This window comes from Aotus nancymaae, unplaced genomic scaffold, assembly GCF_030222135.1.
Source record: "Aotus nancymaae isolate 86718 unplaced genomic scaffold, 86718_ANA_hifiasm-v0.15.2.pri h1tg000033l, whole genome shotgun sequence".
In the NCBI taxonomy this organism is placed as follows: Eukaryota; Metazoa; Chordata; class Mammalia; order Primates; family Aotidae; genus Aotus; species Aotus nancymaae.
The window spans coordinates 62490764-62506180 of NW_026988447.1; the positions used below are offsets into that span (position 1 = coordinate 62490764).

Below are 15417 nucleotides of genomic sequence, written 5' to 3' on the forward strand. Positions count from 1 at the left end.
CATTTGTTCTACGGAGAATTTAGTTCTTTTTACTCAGTCTCCCTTTTACTTCTTTGAATAGTGGTTCCTTTGAAAATTAATTTCATAGGCAGCAACTGTGTCTTTTAGGTTTTTTCAATGAGTCTGAACATTGCAGGCTCTTACTCAACATTAAGAATTAAGCTTTTGGGTTGGGTACGGTGGCTCACACCTGTAATCACAGCACTTTGGGAGGTCGAGATGGGTGGATCACTTGAGGTCAGGAGTTTGAGACCAGCCTGGCCAACATGGTGAAACCCTGTCTCTATTAAAAATACAAAAAATTAGCCAGGCATGGTAGTAGGCACCTGTAATCCCAGCTACTCAAGAGGCTGAGGCAGGAGAAGCACTTGAGCCTGGGAGGCGGAGGTTGCAGTGAGCCAAGATTGAGCCACTGAACTCCAGCCTGGGTGACAGAGGGAGACTTCAGCCAAAAAAAAAAAAAAGTTTTCAATGAAAGACAAGGAGACAAAAGTAACAAAACTGAGTAATCAACTACCCAGGGACACTGTAAGAGCATGGACATTAGGGACATACTAGCTGGGCTTGAAGATAGTTCCCCATTTACTGGTTGTGTGACTTTGGACACTGCTCAGTTTCCTCATCTGTAAAAAGGGGATAATAATACTATTTCAAAGGGTCGTTGTGAAGCCTAAATACATTAACGCATGTAAAACCTTTACAACAATGCCCAGCAAATAACAGTAGTTTAAAAGCATTAACTTGTCTTGTTTATTAATTTATTACTGTAAGGTACTTTTCCACCTAGATATCTTTAAACAATATGACTGTCCTGAGATTATTTTTTTTAAGTTATATCTAAAGCAGGTGGCTGGAATAAACGACTGATTTAGGTCACTTCTATTTCTAGGGTAAATCTTTTTTGCATGCCATATTTTATTGGACTTTGTTAATTTTCCAGTAATAATTATGCTATTATAGTAACAGCTGTCATTCTTGGAGATACCCAGGACTTGGCATTCTTATGAAATTTAAGACTTTCTTCCAGGAGCTTTATGACACAATACCTACTGCTGACCACAGGCTGGATCTGCTTTTTGAATAAGATGTAGAAACCAAGGGTCTCAGATAACACCAATCTTAGTCAAATTATCTCTCTTTATTTAAAACAATTCTGTCATGTTGGGGCAAAGTATGTGCTGCTGCTTCAAAGGTGGTTATAATATGTAGTCTAGAATTTTCTAGGAATCAGGATTTGAAATGTCCACTTTGCTCTTTGGGTAAATTCGGCCAAAATCACTTTGGCAGAATGCAGAGTTAACATGAATGTAAGAGGTGACGCATGAAGTAGTCCTTTTCTGCTTAGCTTTTCTTGTGAAATGATGATGATGATGATCATGATGAGAAGAAGAGGCAGGGGAAAATGCACAATTTCTAAACGGAAATCTATCCTGACTTCACTTGTGCACCTCACTTTGTCCTCTACGGCATTAAACAGAACAGTGTGGTAAAGTCTAGGAAGTCTGAAGCCAGGCTACCAGGCTCAAGACTTGCTGTTGCCACTTAGCTGTATCAACAGGGAAAGATGGTTAACATCTCTGTCTTTAAAGTTAAAAGGAATAATACACTTGATTTCATAGGATTGTTTTCAGGATTAAATGAGTTAATGCAGTGCTTGGCACTTAATGTGATTAGTGACCCAAATATAAATCTTCTCTCCCACCTCGGCTATTACCTCTCATAACCAAAGTTTGTCTATTCAGTGAGTATTTAAAGCCCCTCCTAAGTTCTATGCACTGCAGTAAATTAGGGGATGAAGTGATGCCTGATAAATGCATGGAGAATTAAAGAGTGGGACTGACACTAATCGAATAATCTCTCACAAATAAATGTAAAAGTGTCACTGAGAAGAGCTTACAAAGGAGATATATAAGCAGCACTTGAGTGGGTCGGAAAGTTAGAAAAAGCTTCCTGAGGGAATACTGAGGGTGGATATCTAAGAGAAGGCCAGGAATTTAACTAGCGAGGGGGTAGGTGCGGCCAAGGGGTTTAGAGAGCCTTCCTGGCAGGAAAAACAGCACATGCGAAGGCTCTGTGCTGAGTCCTACTCAGGACCTCAGACCTACCCATTACCACATCTCAGGATTTTCTTCAAGTGGACAACTCCCAGGTTGTTCCTTTGCTTCCCTATCGAGAAGCACCCATTCTTCAAGAGGAAGACCTAAACCTGAATCTTCCATGACACCCTCCTCAGCACTTCAGCCCACAAGGCTCCACCACTGCTTCCTTCTTTGAAACATGATTGGAAGGGACAAGGCAGGGAAATCACATGCAACCTACTGCAAGATGAAGACAGGGTTTAGTAACTAAAGGATTACGGTGATACTTCTCTTGTTTGTTAAATTCCCAGAGCCTACACAGCTACACTTCCTAGTTTACTGTGTTTTATGGAACATGCTAACTCAGATAATCCCCACAACAGCCCTGTGGGGTCAGAGGTGATACCCCATTCCACAGCTGGAGGAACTGGGGCTCAGATAAGAGTAAGTGGCCATGGTTCCTATAAGGAGCGATCGGGCAATCCCCGAGCTTGGGTCTGTCCACCTCCACAAACTATTCACATTTCCCATTGCTCTGTGCTACCATGTGACATGGTCATTTTTTCTTGTGTGTGTGTGTGCAGTCTCCTCAGTGTTTTATAGCTCTACTTTGCCTACACAGTGTTGGTAGATAACAGTTATTCCTAAACACCTTGTTTGTTTGGCTTGGCTGGTATGTGTTGTGAGGAGAGAGGTCTCAGGAATGGTTATAAGAAGCAGCAGAAGTGTACTTGTCCCCTGGCAAAGCTCCTTTATAAAATCATGCCACAAACATGCAACCATGTATTCATTCTTTCCTGTGAGGCTGCAAGTAACAAAAAGAAGGAAAGAAAAAAAGAGAAGAACACTATTTTAATAATATTTCTTCTCTCAGGCATGAAAAACAGATGTTACTGTTTATTACTTGTTGAACAACCAGGAAGGACAGAATGACCTTTACCAAATAAGATAGTACAGAACCATGTCCAACACAGTTTCTGGCATAAAAACATGCTTAGTAAAGTTAGTCTCTTCCTTCTCCGTTACGCAAGAGATTTCAAGCTGATCCAGTCTGGGATCCAGTCCTCCTAGCTCTGTGGCCTGACACAAATTAGACAACCTTCTGAGTCTTAAGCTCCACATCTACACAGTGGGCCAATCACGTGACTTCAGAGGGCTGTTGGGAGGACTAAGCCGTGCCTGGCACATGGTAGGTACTATTAAAGTGCCAGTTTCTTTCCTTCCCTATTATTTGTAAAGACCCCCTGGGCCTCTGAAAGTCCCTGTGAGGGAGGCAGAATTGACACTATCACCCCTATTTTACAGATAAGAAAACAGAAGTTCAAACAGATGGAGTAACAAGGTGATATAACCCAAAGTCATACAGCCAAGACAAAGAGGACCCTGGAATTCACTCTAAGTCCTCTGAATATAAATGTGGTATTCTCAGTGAGGTAGGGGATGGCATGAAAAATATCCTCTTTGACCCACTGTTGATGACATGTTGTTGTTTTCCAGCAGTACTCATGAATTTGCATTGATTCACTGACATTCTTTCACCTTGTTTAGTGCCCTTTTTGAATGACCAAAAGCATATATGGCTCATGATATCAGGCTGCGATTAGAAGAGCAAACTGCCATTTGACATAATAAATAAGCTAAGAAGTTCTCACCATTTACACAGAGAAGACAAAATCTCTATGTGTAACTCTGCTCTGAAAGTTTTGTCTTTCCCTCATACTTTGACTTAGGGTTTCCTTTTTTGTTATATTTTAATTTCTAGTTTTAGCACATCAGATATCATGCTTCTTTCCGAGAAGGAAGGAATACACTATTGCTAACTCCAAGAATTGCTGGGAACTTGTACCTCAACAGGTATCATTACATCATAAGCAAATTACAAGTAAATCTTTATATGTATATGGCCTAATCATTCATCATTGCAAAAGAATATGGGAAGAGTAGACAGTTTGTAATTTATGAATGCATTGTCTTACAAATGTTCATGTATAAGTCATTTTTTTTTGCTAGTTGGGTGGATTTTTAAACAGAAATAATGTATAAAATAATGTTTTCTAGTGCCATTTCTTTCGTATATTTCTTTTTTTTTTTTTTGGGAGGGGGGGACAGGGTCTTGCTCTGTCATTCAGGCTGGAGTACAGTGGTGTGATCATGGCTAACTGAAGACTTAACCTCCCGGGCTCAAGCAATCTTCCTGCCTCAGCCTCCTAGGTAGCTAGGACTACAGGTGCATGCCACCACACCTGGTTAAATTTTGTTTTCCTTTTTCACAGAGACAGAGTCTTCCTATGTTGCCCAGGCTGGCCTTGAACTCCTGATTTTAAGGGATCTTCCCACCTAAGCCTCCCAAAGTGCTGGGATTATGGGCATGAGCTACTGTGCCTGGCCTCTTTTCTACATTTCTTACTCTCTTTACTATACGACATGTGTTCTCAAATTCTTCTTCAAAATATAATATATATAATACTCAGATCTTCAAAAAATATCCTTTATCTGATCACCTCTCACCATCTTCACTGCTACACCCTTGGTTTCCAGCCATTATCAGCTGTCTCCTAAGCTTTTGCTCCTATGTTTCCTCTGTTGTCCTGTCTCCCCCTGGCTTATTTTCCTAAGTGATCCTGTTCAAGTCATGTCATGCCACGTCTTACCGCTCCTTCGCTCAAAATCCTCCAAAAGTGAAAGTTGTTAAAGCTGATGATTAGCGCAAGGGGGCTCATTATACTATTCTGTGTATGTATATAATTAAATTTTTCTGTTAAGAAGTTAAAAACCTTTAATGTCTCTCCATATTAAAAGACAAAATCGCTATAATGACTTACAAGGCCCTAGGCGATTTGACCACCTCATGTCCTCTCTGTCCTTTTTCTTCTTCCTCCTATGCAGCCACATCAGTTTCTCACTGTTCTTGAACTTGCCAGGTGAGCAGTCTTCTAAAGCTTTCACACTTTCTATGTCTTCTGCCTAGAACACCCTTTCCAGGGACATCTGCATATCTGTGCATTTCTTACCTGCTTTCAGGCTTTACATAACTGCTATCTCTCAAGGTGACCTTCACTGACCGCCTCACCCCTACCAAAACTTTTATCCCCAAATCCCTTGCTCCTTTCTCTGCTTAATTTTTCTATAGACATTAATTACCATCTAATAACTAAACATTTCATGTATTTTGATTATTGCCTCTCTTTGAATGGGGGCTTAGAGTGGGGAAGCTGGACATGGTAGTGTGCACCTGTAGTTCCAGCTACTTGGGAGACTGAGGCAGGAGGGTCCTTTGAGTCCAGAAGCTCAAGGGCTGCATTGGGCTATGATTGCACCACTGTACTCCAGCCTGGGAAACAGGGTGAGACCCTGTCTCTTAAAAAAGAAAATGAAATAAAAACAGTGAGGATATTGATTTCTTCTCTGTTTTATCCTCAGTGCTTGAAATAATGCTTGTCATACTGTGGGCATTCAATAATTAATACACCAATGAATGTATAATTAAATAATTATGATAAAAGAATATTTATGGAAGGCAATTACTAAAATATAAAGTGTTGTGTTAGGTGGTGGTGGTGGGTGAAGAGTGGAGATAACTCTATTCTTTCTTTGGTATTTTGTCTTTTAAAAAATGGCTAATGGAATACTATGCAGAAATAAAAAAGAACAAGATCACGTCCTTTGTAGGGACATGGATGGAGCTGGAGGTCATTATTCTTAGCAAACTAACACGAGAACAGAAAACTCATATTACAGATACTGCATGTTCTCACTTATAATTGGGAGCTAAATGATGAGAACACATTGCCACATAGAAATAACACCACACACTGGGACCTATCAAAGGGTGGAGGGTGGGAGGACAGAGGATCAGGAAAAACTACTAATGAATACTAGGCTTAATACCTGAGTAATGAAATAATCAGTACAGCAAACCCCCATGACACATGTCTAGCTATGTAACAAACCTGCACATCCTGCACATGTATCCCTGAACTTAAAAGTAAAAAAAAAAGGCTAGATACTAACGTGGCATCTCAATAGGCTATTTAAATGAGAATATGATTATCACACACCAGAGCAGAACACTTGCCTCGGCTGGAGACAGGGTTTCTGGCTGGGGGCTCTGGTTGCTGCACTGGCCCTGCAGTATTTGGTAACAGGAATCTAACCACTAAGAGGCAGGAATTCTGCCAGCTGTGGGAAAGTGAAGGGGAGGCAACTCTTGAATTATCACCTTGGAAAACTAAGGCAGCAATTCTTCCCTCAAATTCCAGACTGTACTTCTCCCTTCCTACCCTAACTGCTGTTGCCCACTAGGCATTCTCTCTCTTGTACCAATGAGTCTTGGTACCCGACTCAAATATTTCCTCTATGCCTCACTTTGTTACTTCCCTGAGGGATCCAGGATTTGCATTTCTGGTCCACCTCAATTTCACTGTATTACTACTCAAATAAGAGGGCCCTTCTTTGATGTTCACTGTGGTGATGGATAGGAACATCTACCCCACAGGACTTTATCATGATGTAGTGCAGGGGTACACCTCCAAGATCTCAAACTAGTGGTGTATCTTTATAAAGAGCACGGGCTTTGGAGTAAGACATACTTGGCTCTGAATCTGGGCTCCCATGACCATCTGGGGGACTCTAGGAGAGTTACTTAACTTTTTTACTTGTTTTTTCTTTAGTAAAATGTGAATACAAATACATAATGTCTAAACTTTCATGAGGATTAAAGGAGGTAAACATACAGTTTTTGCTATATCAAAAGCACAAAGTAAATGAGAGAATTCTTATTTCTCTCTTTCTTCCTTAAGCAGATATCTGCAGTTGAGATTCTCTCTGACTTTAACGAGAAGGCAGAAGTCATTGCGTGCAAGTTCCTTCACTCTCTCTTCTCCTTACTATTACTGAGGCTCAAAACATCCCTGTTACTTCACACATCCTCTCCTGATTCAGAGAAACATGTTTGTTCCCTTTTCCAGGGCTAATCATTCTGTTCTTACTCTTACTGTTTATTCATGGTCTCCTTGAATTACCCTTCTCTTTCTCTCTCTAAAGGATCCTTTCTCTTGTCTACAGATGTGCACTGCTTTTCTTCCTCGTTCTTAAAAGAAAGCCCCTTGTGGATAATGATGATGACAACTGCAAACGTTAACATTTATTGAAACCTATGGGCCGGGAATGACACCAAGAAATATTGAATGATTCTTTCATTTGATCTTCTCTACAATCCAATAAGAAATGTTCTTAAGAGGAACTGATACCTGTTTGAATGCCATTCTATTTCTCCCTACCAAGTACGTAAGAAAATCTCTAATTACTAATGCTGAACCACCAGCACTTAATCTGAGGCCCTTTGCCAATGTAAGTAATCCCCCATCCATCAAATGAAAAAGACTGTAACGGTCATGACAGATTCTGTTTCCAAACCCACTATCCATTTCTTATTCTTCACCCCCACTTGACCTCTTTGGGAATGGAATATGTTACCATTCCCTCCTCAAAACTCTCCCCCAACTCCCCATTTCACTGGTTGCTTTTACTTAGGCACTCTTCTTCCTCCTTAAAGAGATGTTTCAGCAGAGATTGATCCTTGGTCCATTTCTTATCATGATCACTCCCTTGACATTCTTATCAAGTCTCCTGGACTTAAATGTCTACTCCATTCAGATGAAAGCTAAGTTTAAATCTCATTTTCTCACCTTCTTTTTAAGCATGTGCAACATTTCCAGCTGTTTGTAGGGTATCTTCCTGTCCTCAATAGCTTTACAGCTCAATGTCCCCAAGACTTAATTAATCACCTTTCTTCTCAAAGCTACTCCGCCTCCTGGAAATGGAAATAGAAATGCTGCCTTCTAAAAAATTGCAGCAAAATCCTCTTATCATCTTGGATTCCTCTCTGTCTCTTGTCTTTTACATTTAACCAGTTGCCAATTTCAGCTGAATACCACCCCGAAACCTCAGTATTTGTCCCTTTCCTCCATTCTCATTCCTTGGTTTATCTATCTTAGTTCTTCCAGATGGTGTCTCTGGGCCTTTCCCTTCCAGTATCTGTTAGCAGATTGCTACCAGATTTGTAACCGTAAAGCACAATGCTGCTTTATCATTCCTATATAAAATATATAGGATTTAGCATTCTTATATAAAATTTCTATTGCTTACCCATTTTCTAAAAACAGACAGTTTAAGTTTTTGCATGATTTGGCCTTATCTCATCTCTCCAGCCTTGTTACCACCCTTGCCTTCCATGTGCTCTTCATTCCAGCAGAATTATTTACTGTCCTCCATTCGATCTCAGAAATTTCTGCTTTTGAGCCTTTACTGCTGATTTTTCTGCTGTGCTGTTTTCTCTATGCTTTCATACATCCCTTCCTTGAATCCTTCCATAATCATCCCAACTAGCTGACTCTTAGACATTTATCTTTATACTAGAGCAATTAGGTCATTTATTCTTTCATTCAAAAATTATTTTGTTCAACTATTTCTGCATGGCAGCCACTGGTTACGCAATGGTGATTTAGGTATTTAAAGGCATATCTTAGTCTCTCTATAAAATGGATTGTTCCCTGAGGACAAAGGTACTATTCTGTTTTTCCAACCCCTAGAACAGAACCAGTACATACTTAATCAATATTTGTTAGAAGAGCTGGTGAATAAATAAATCATTGTCTCCAGGCTACACTGAAAAGGAGCGATCAGAAAAGTCGTGTTCCCAGGCAAAATTAGGAAAGGCTGAGGACAGCGGGGCCTAACAGGCTATCCTACTGTTGAATGGTTACTGTCCTATGACAGGGTTCATCTCCTTAATCTAACTATGAGGAATCCCTGCGGAGTTTCTGCAAAGTCTTAGCAAAAGTTAAGTACATGACGCCAATTAACTTGTGGAATTTTACTAACTGTTCTGCTTGAAACCACAGTTAGGAACACCTAACCCTGGCAATATTCTTATTTCTAAGAGGACTATTTTTTGAAGACCTTGTACTCCCTTAAGATTTTCCACTTCGAGAAACAATTTCATTTACAGAGACATTGGCTGCAGAGATGCTAAAACATCTTTAATTGTTATAAATTCACCTCTCAGGTATTAATAGAATTCAACCTCAAGACACAGTTTTCCTATTGTGTGGGGGCTTGGCCAAGGAGATAGATAATTGTCAAGGGTTGGCTCTAGGTAAAACCAGAAGTGAGACTGAGAGGCCATGCACTTCCCTGGCTGCAGGCCCTGTGTGATCTCATATTCACTACTGGCAGGCGAGACTGCAAGGCAGCTGCACGAGGAGGGCTTTCCCCACCAGCGTCCTAGAGACATGCTGTCACTCCCACTAACTTCACAGCGTCAGTTTATGCTTCAAAGTCACTGAAAAATATCCCAGGAGTGCAAAAATAAGAAACATTAAACTCCCCAAAGTTGTCATTTAAGTATGATTCCGCTTGGAGAAAACAACAGGGATGACAGCACAGTTTATAGAGAGTCTGAATAAACTGTGCTTAATATAAATGTCTCGAAACTCTCAAATTTTGAGAATGTTCAAAATTTTCATTTTGGTATAATAGAAGAATGTTCTCTATTATGCCAAATACATTTGTATCAGACACATCTTTTCCTAAAAGTGGCATATTAAGCTTACCTTTCTCAAAAATACTTTAACTTCTTATTCGTTTATTTAGAGGCCTGGCCTGAAGTCTGCAAATTTTCAAAAACATTTGAGTTAATTTTTAGTGCTGCAGTAGGTGGCCAGAGTTCTAGTCACCAGGTACTGCTGTGATCTTGCCTGAGTCACTTAACCTCTCTGGGCCTCTTAATTCTTTGCAGAATCACTAGATAATGTCTTACTCATTTTCCAGCTCTAAAATTCTATGATTCCTAGTCATATGCATAGGACACAGAGGACAACACCCAAAGATCACATTTTCAAACTACAATAAAAAAGTTTACCATCACAGAATTTCTGAGTTGGAAAGAACCTTATAGGTAAACTTAATTTTAAAATTGTGAACATTTTAAATACATTTCACCACAATTACAAACTGAGAAAACATACAATCAACACTCAAATTACCTGTTGCAATGGGACCTCTGATAGCATGGAAAATCAAAATTTAGAGACAAAGAAAAACCTTCATGTTAGGCAAAGATTTCAACTTTTGTCATTAAAACTGAGACTGAGTACCCAAAGTGTTTATTTTCAGGCAATCCAAGGAGGGCCCTGCCCTGGGTAGTTAAGTCCTGATAACAAAGAATCTGTCTGTTCTGAGGATATGTCAGAAATGCTTCAATTACACAAGTGGGGAGAGAAAAACAGACAGGCAAACAAAGATGCACTGAGAAATTTTAATCTAAAAGGTTTAAAAAAATCCTTATAAATCACATAAAAATAATTAGAGGAAGTAGAACACATTAGATATGATTGAAGTGTGTCCAAAATAAAAATTCCAGGTTTCTCATTTATTTATTCATTGAAAATAGAAATTATTAATGTAAATTTCAAACATTCTTTTAAAATGATTTTAAAGTCTCAACACATTGTTTTTTACTCAAGTTTAATTTAAAATAATTAAGAATATCTCTGACACTGTGATACCCAAATTTACTTAGGATTGAATATCACTGATCTCCTTTTTCTTTTCTTTTCTTTTCTTTTTTTTTTTAAGACAGAGTCCTGCTCTGTTACCAGGCTGGAGCGCAGTGGCGTGATCTCGGCTCACGGCAACCTCTACCTCCTGGGTTCAAGTCATTCCCCTGCCTCAGCCTCCCAAATAGCTGGGACTACAGGCATGCGCCACCATGCCCAGCTAATTTTTTTTTGTATTTCAGTAGAGACAGGGTTTCACCATGTTGGCCAGGATGGTCTTGATCTCCTGACCTCGTGACCTGCCCGCCTCAGCCTCCCAAAGTGCTGGGATTACAGGAGTGAACCACTGTACCCGGCCCTTTTTTCTTAAAGGTATAAAATCACCCTCATGATCTATTATTCTTACTTATAAAATCTATTTTAACACCTTCACTAAAACCCACTGGTTAGAGAAACAATTAGGTTCTTAATGATTGAAAGTACTTAGAGACATCATTCTGTGTAAAATTTCCTTTATACTACAGTAAATAGAGCTGCCCTGTATAAGAATTTGGACCATGTTAAAAGAAGACAATCAACTGTTCCTTTCTTCAGAAGGAAAGTACATAAGATAAAGAGCATTTCAACTATTCTGTTGTGATTTCCTGTGGAAAACCCCTACTACATTAGGAGAATTACGAGTGAGTAGAACTGGGAAATTTTCTTTGATTTCTTGGTGCTTCTTTACTGGTCATTTTACACTCTAGACATTAATAGAGCAAAAGAGAACACAACCTAAGTGTCAGACTGAGGTTAACCAAAATATTGTACCATCTGCGTACTATGATGTAAACAAAAGTAGGAAGAGGGGAAACACCAAAATTTCTCACAAGTTCTAGGATCAGCCAGTAATTTGGAAAAATGGCAGTACTTTAAACCTGCAAAAAAAAAAAAACCCTTTAATGTCATAACTCTATATTGTTCAGCCTGTATAAACCGACTAAAACACAAAGTCCATGAAGTAAGTCAGACACACTACAGCTTGGATAAAGTAGTGTGTAAGCTATTAGTTTCCATTATTTTGGGGGATCTGCCAGAAAATTATAATTGTCCTATAACCAAATCTTGATTATCCCTTGTAACAGAGTTATCATTTTTTAAGTTAAGTAAACATCTTCCAAAGGGCATACAAATAAAAAAAAATTACTGATTATAAAGGGTCTTAACACAAGTTAGCTTCCCTGCCCTGTAGTCTTCCCGTTCATTTTTGAACTAATCCAGTGACAATGAACTCACTTCGTCCTGAGGTGAAACATTCCACCCCTCAGACAGCCCTGACTGGCAGCAGCAACTGACACCTCTATCTCCTGAGGCTTCCATTCACTGCTCCTTATTTCATCCCATGATAACAGGACACATTTCATCCTTTTTTTCCCCATCACAGCCATTCATATATTTAAAGACAACCAAATCTTCCAGGTTATAAATTTCTCAGGCTCAGTAACTACTCATCATTCTGCTCTGAAGACACTCAAGTTGGTTTCTATTTCTCTATAAATGTGGTGCCCAGCAGCGCTACATGGTATTCCTGGTGTAGCCTTTCAACACAGAGTGTTAATGAGACCACCACTTCCTTGGTCTTATATATCATGTTTCCATTAATGCAGCCTAATGAGGAATTACTTGTTTGGTAGTCACATCGCATTGCTGGTTCATGTTGAGTCTGTTATTAACTAAAACTCCTAGATCTCTTTGCATGCATTGCTGCTAAATCATCTCTCTTCCACTCTATACTTGTAATTTGTTTTCTGTATGCATTTACATCCTTTAAATATAATTGCTGAAGACTTGGGTCCATTGTCCCAGCTTTCAAAATTAATTTGAATTCAAATTGTTTGTTGTCTATCACTTCATGTCACCTGCAAATTTAGTAAGAACCTTCTAGGGCTCTATTCAGGTCACCAATAAAATATATTAAAGTGTCTGGGGAAAGATTCCTGTAACCTATCACTAGAAATATCTCTTCGGGTTGACATAACCAGCATGGAAGATGCTGTGAATCCCTGAACTACCAAAACAGGGATTTTCAGCATCTCACTATCTCACCATTCTAGAAACCCTGTCAAAGAAGACAATGATGTAGGTTTGGTATGATTTGTTTTTATTTTGGTGCCTGAGATGGCCACCCAACTCCTTAGTTTCTAGTTTGGCAAATACAGCTTATCAAATTCCATTAGCATTCTATCACAAATGGAGAGGGGTGAGACTAGCCAGGAGGTGATCTCAAGGAAGGTATATTTTCTTCCAGTCCACCTCAAAACACACACACACACACACACACACACACACACACACACACCCCACTTTAGAATATTTTTTTAAGAGCCATTCCTCCAGCAAATCCTGGGTAACACCCCGATTACTGTCTCACACATGTCTTTATCTTGGCTGTGGTGCCATGTAACCTGGGGGCTAAAGATGATCACATTCATGTGTGTCAACACAGAGTCGAGCACTGTGCCTGGCAGGTGGTGTGCCTTGGATAAACACATGCTACATAAACGTAAGGAAGGTAGGAAGGCTGAGAAATCTCTGAAATCTACAAATGAAATGATCTGGGTTTAGGTGGATTCAGGTTTCTGAAATAGTAATACAGAACATACTTTAAAAATCAAGGCTCTGATTGATCTCTTTGGTTTTTATATACCTATTTTAAAAATTAGTAGAACAACCTGACTTTATAATGATTTATAAAGGGTCTAGTTAATCTCATGTAAATGAAAGATGTGAAACTGACAAATACTGATATTCAAAAAATTATTAAATCAACAGGGATGGGAAAACCCCTAAAATGGAATAGAAACAAAAAGTTAGCTTAACTCTACGTCCAATGTAAACATAAATCACAGAAGGAAAATCTAATCCAAGTAACTTTTGAACACATTACTCTGACTGAATGCCCTCTGCCATATATATATATTTGAATGCCCGCAAATAAATATTTCTATATGTTGAATATATAGAATATTCAAAATATGTTTGAATATATTTGGTCAAAAGAACTACAAAGAAATTTTGAACCAAATATAGTAAGTTTGTAGATATTGGTATAGCAATTCTAAAACTATTTCTCTACAAATGTGTGTGTGTATTATCGGACTGAGCAAAATGAGTAAATATGCTGCTATCATTGATGTGAACGTTTTCAGTTACTGGAGAAATACGGGACATGAGATACACATCTCATATCTCAAATACAAATACAAATATGGGATGAGGGGAGGGAAGGAAGAAGCCTACAGTGTTGGATTGGAATTAGAGGTATGAATTAAAGTATGAACTCAATATTTTTTAAATAATCAATTTTGTAGCTCTGCCCAATGAAACAGTCTAGAAAAACTTCTCCTGCTAAAAGGAACTAGGACTACTTATAGAGATAGAGGATGCCTGGATTGGGGTAGTGAAGGCATAGCATGAACCCAGAATATCTTACAATTTCAGAAATAAGGGAGTGTTAGGAAAAAAAAAGGTGGGGACATATCAAAAAGATATAGGAGCTAGCATAAAAGACTCCCACTGGCCAAGACTAGGACAATTTGAGAATCAAAATGAATAATGAGAGGAATGGCTTATAGTATACTGAGTAACAAAAGAATCCACGAGTGCATACTGATGCTACTTTTTTAAGAAGTATGAAGAAAAACTCTTTTAAGAAACCCTGTTGTCACGAAGGATAGAAACAAAATCACAAATTTATAATAATCAATTATTGACAATTGATTTAGAAAATAATCATTCATGGATGCTAAAATCCACTGGAAGAAAGATGCTGAGGATGTAGCTTGTACCAGGGTGGCAGCATTGGAGGTGGTGAAAACTAATTAGCTTCTAAAAAAATTGTGAGGGCATAGCCAATAAGACTACCCGATAGATTACATGTGGGGTTTGAGAAGAAGAGAGGAGTCACAGAAAACTCCAAGATTTTGGACCTGCACAACTGGAAGGACGGAGCAGCCACATTCTGAGAAGGGGAAACTACGAGGCAGAGCAGACTGGTGGGGAAGATCTGAAATTCAGATGCGAGTATGTTAAGTCTACCAGACATCCAAGTGGTAATGTCAAACAAACAGCTGAGCCTGGAGGCAGGATTTCACAGTACAAGTTCTAGGCTGGAGAAACACCCCTCCCCACCATATGTATTTGTGTGTATATATATATTTAACAGAACAACTATATAAATATAAAACTCAACACTAGAGACTTAATAGTGTTAAGTTTTATATATATAAATTGAAAAAATATATATGTTAATAGAATAAGATATATAATGTAAAATATAAGCTTTATACATACATAAAACTTACACATATATAAATTAAATATTATATATAAAGACATATAGGCCTGGCGCGGTGGTTCACTCCTGTAATCCTAGCACTTTGGGAGGCTGAGGAGGGTGGATCATGAGGTCAAGAGTTCAAGGCCAGCCTGGCCTAGATGTTGAAACCCCATCCGTACTAAAAATAAAAAAATTAGCCAGACATGGTGGCAAGTGCCTGTAATCCCAGCTACTCGGGAAGCTGAGGCAGGAGAATTGCTTGAACCCAGTGAGCCAAGTTTGCACCACTGTACTCCAGCCTGGGTGACAGAGTAAGACTCTGCCTCAAAACTTAAAAAAAAAAAAAAAGACATATATTAATATATATTAATAGAATGATAATATTATATGTATATAAAACACCATGAGAGGGAGCAAATGGAGAAAGAGAAGCCATTCTTGGTCAAGTTACTCATGAAGCCTC

The 15417-nt window shown here is 38.9% G+C and overlaps 1 protein-coding gene across 3 annotated transcripts in view; it reads right to left on the reverse strand.

Moving 5' to 3' along the window:
• The window catches only part of NFKB1 (nuclear factor kappa B subunit 1), a 127347-nt gene that overhangs the window by 56984 nt on the left and 54946 nt on the right, over window positions 1-15417 (reverse strand). Inside the window, exon 1 of one of the 3 annotated variants that reach the window (XM_012436530.3) lies at window positions 7766-10060. The exons of the other annotated variants lie outside the window; for them this stretch is intronic. Coding sequence (XP_012291953.1) covers window positions 7766-7789 — 24 coding nt within the window. The 5' untranslated portion in view covers window positions 7790-10060. Of the gene's footprint in view, window positions 1-7765; window positions 10061-15417 lie in introns of those variants that run through there. 3 annotated transcript variants of the gene reach the window in all.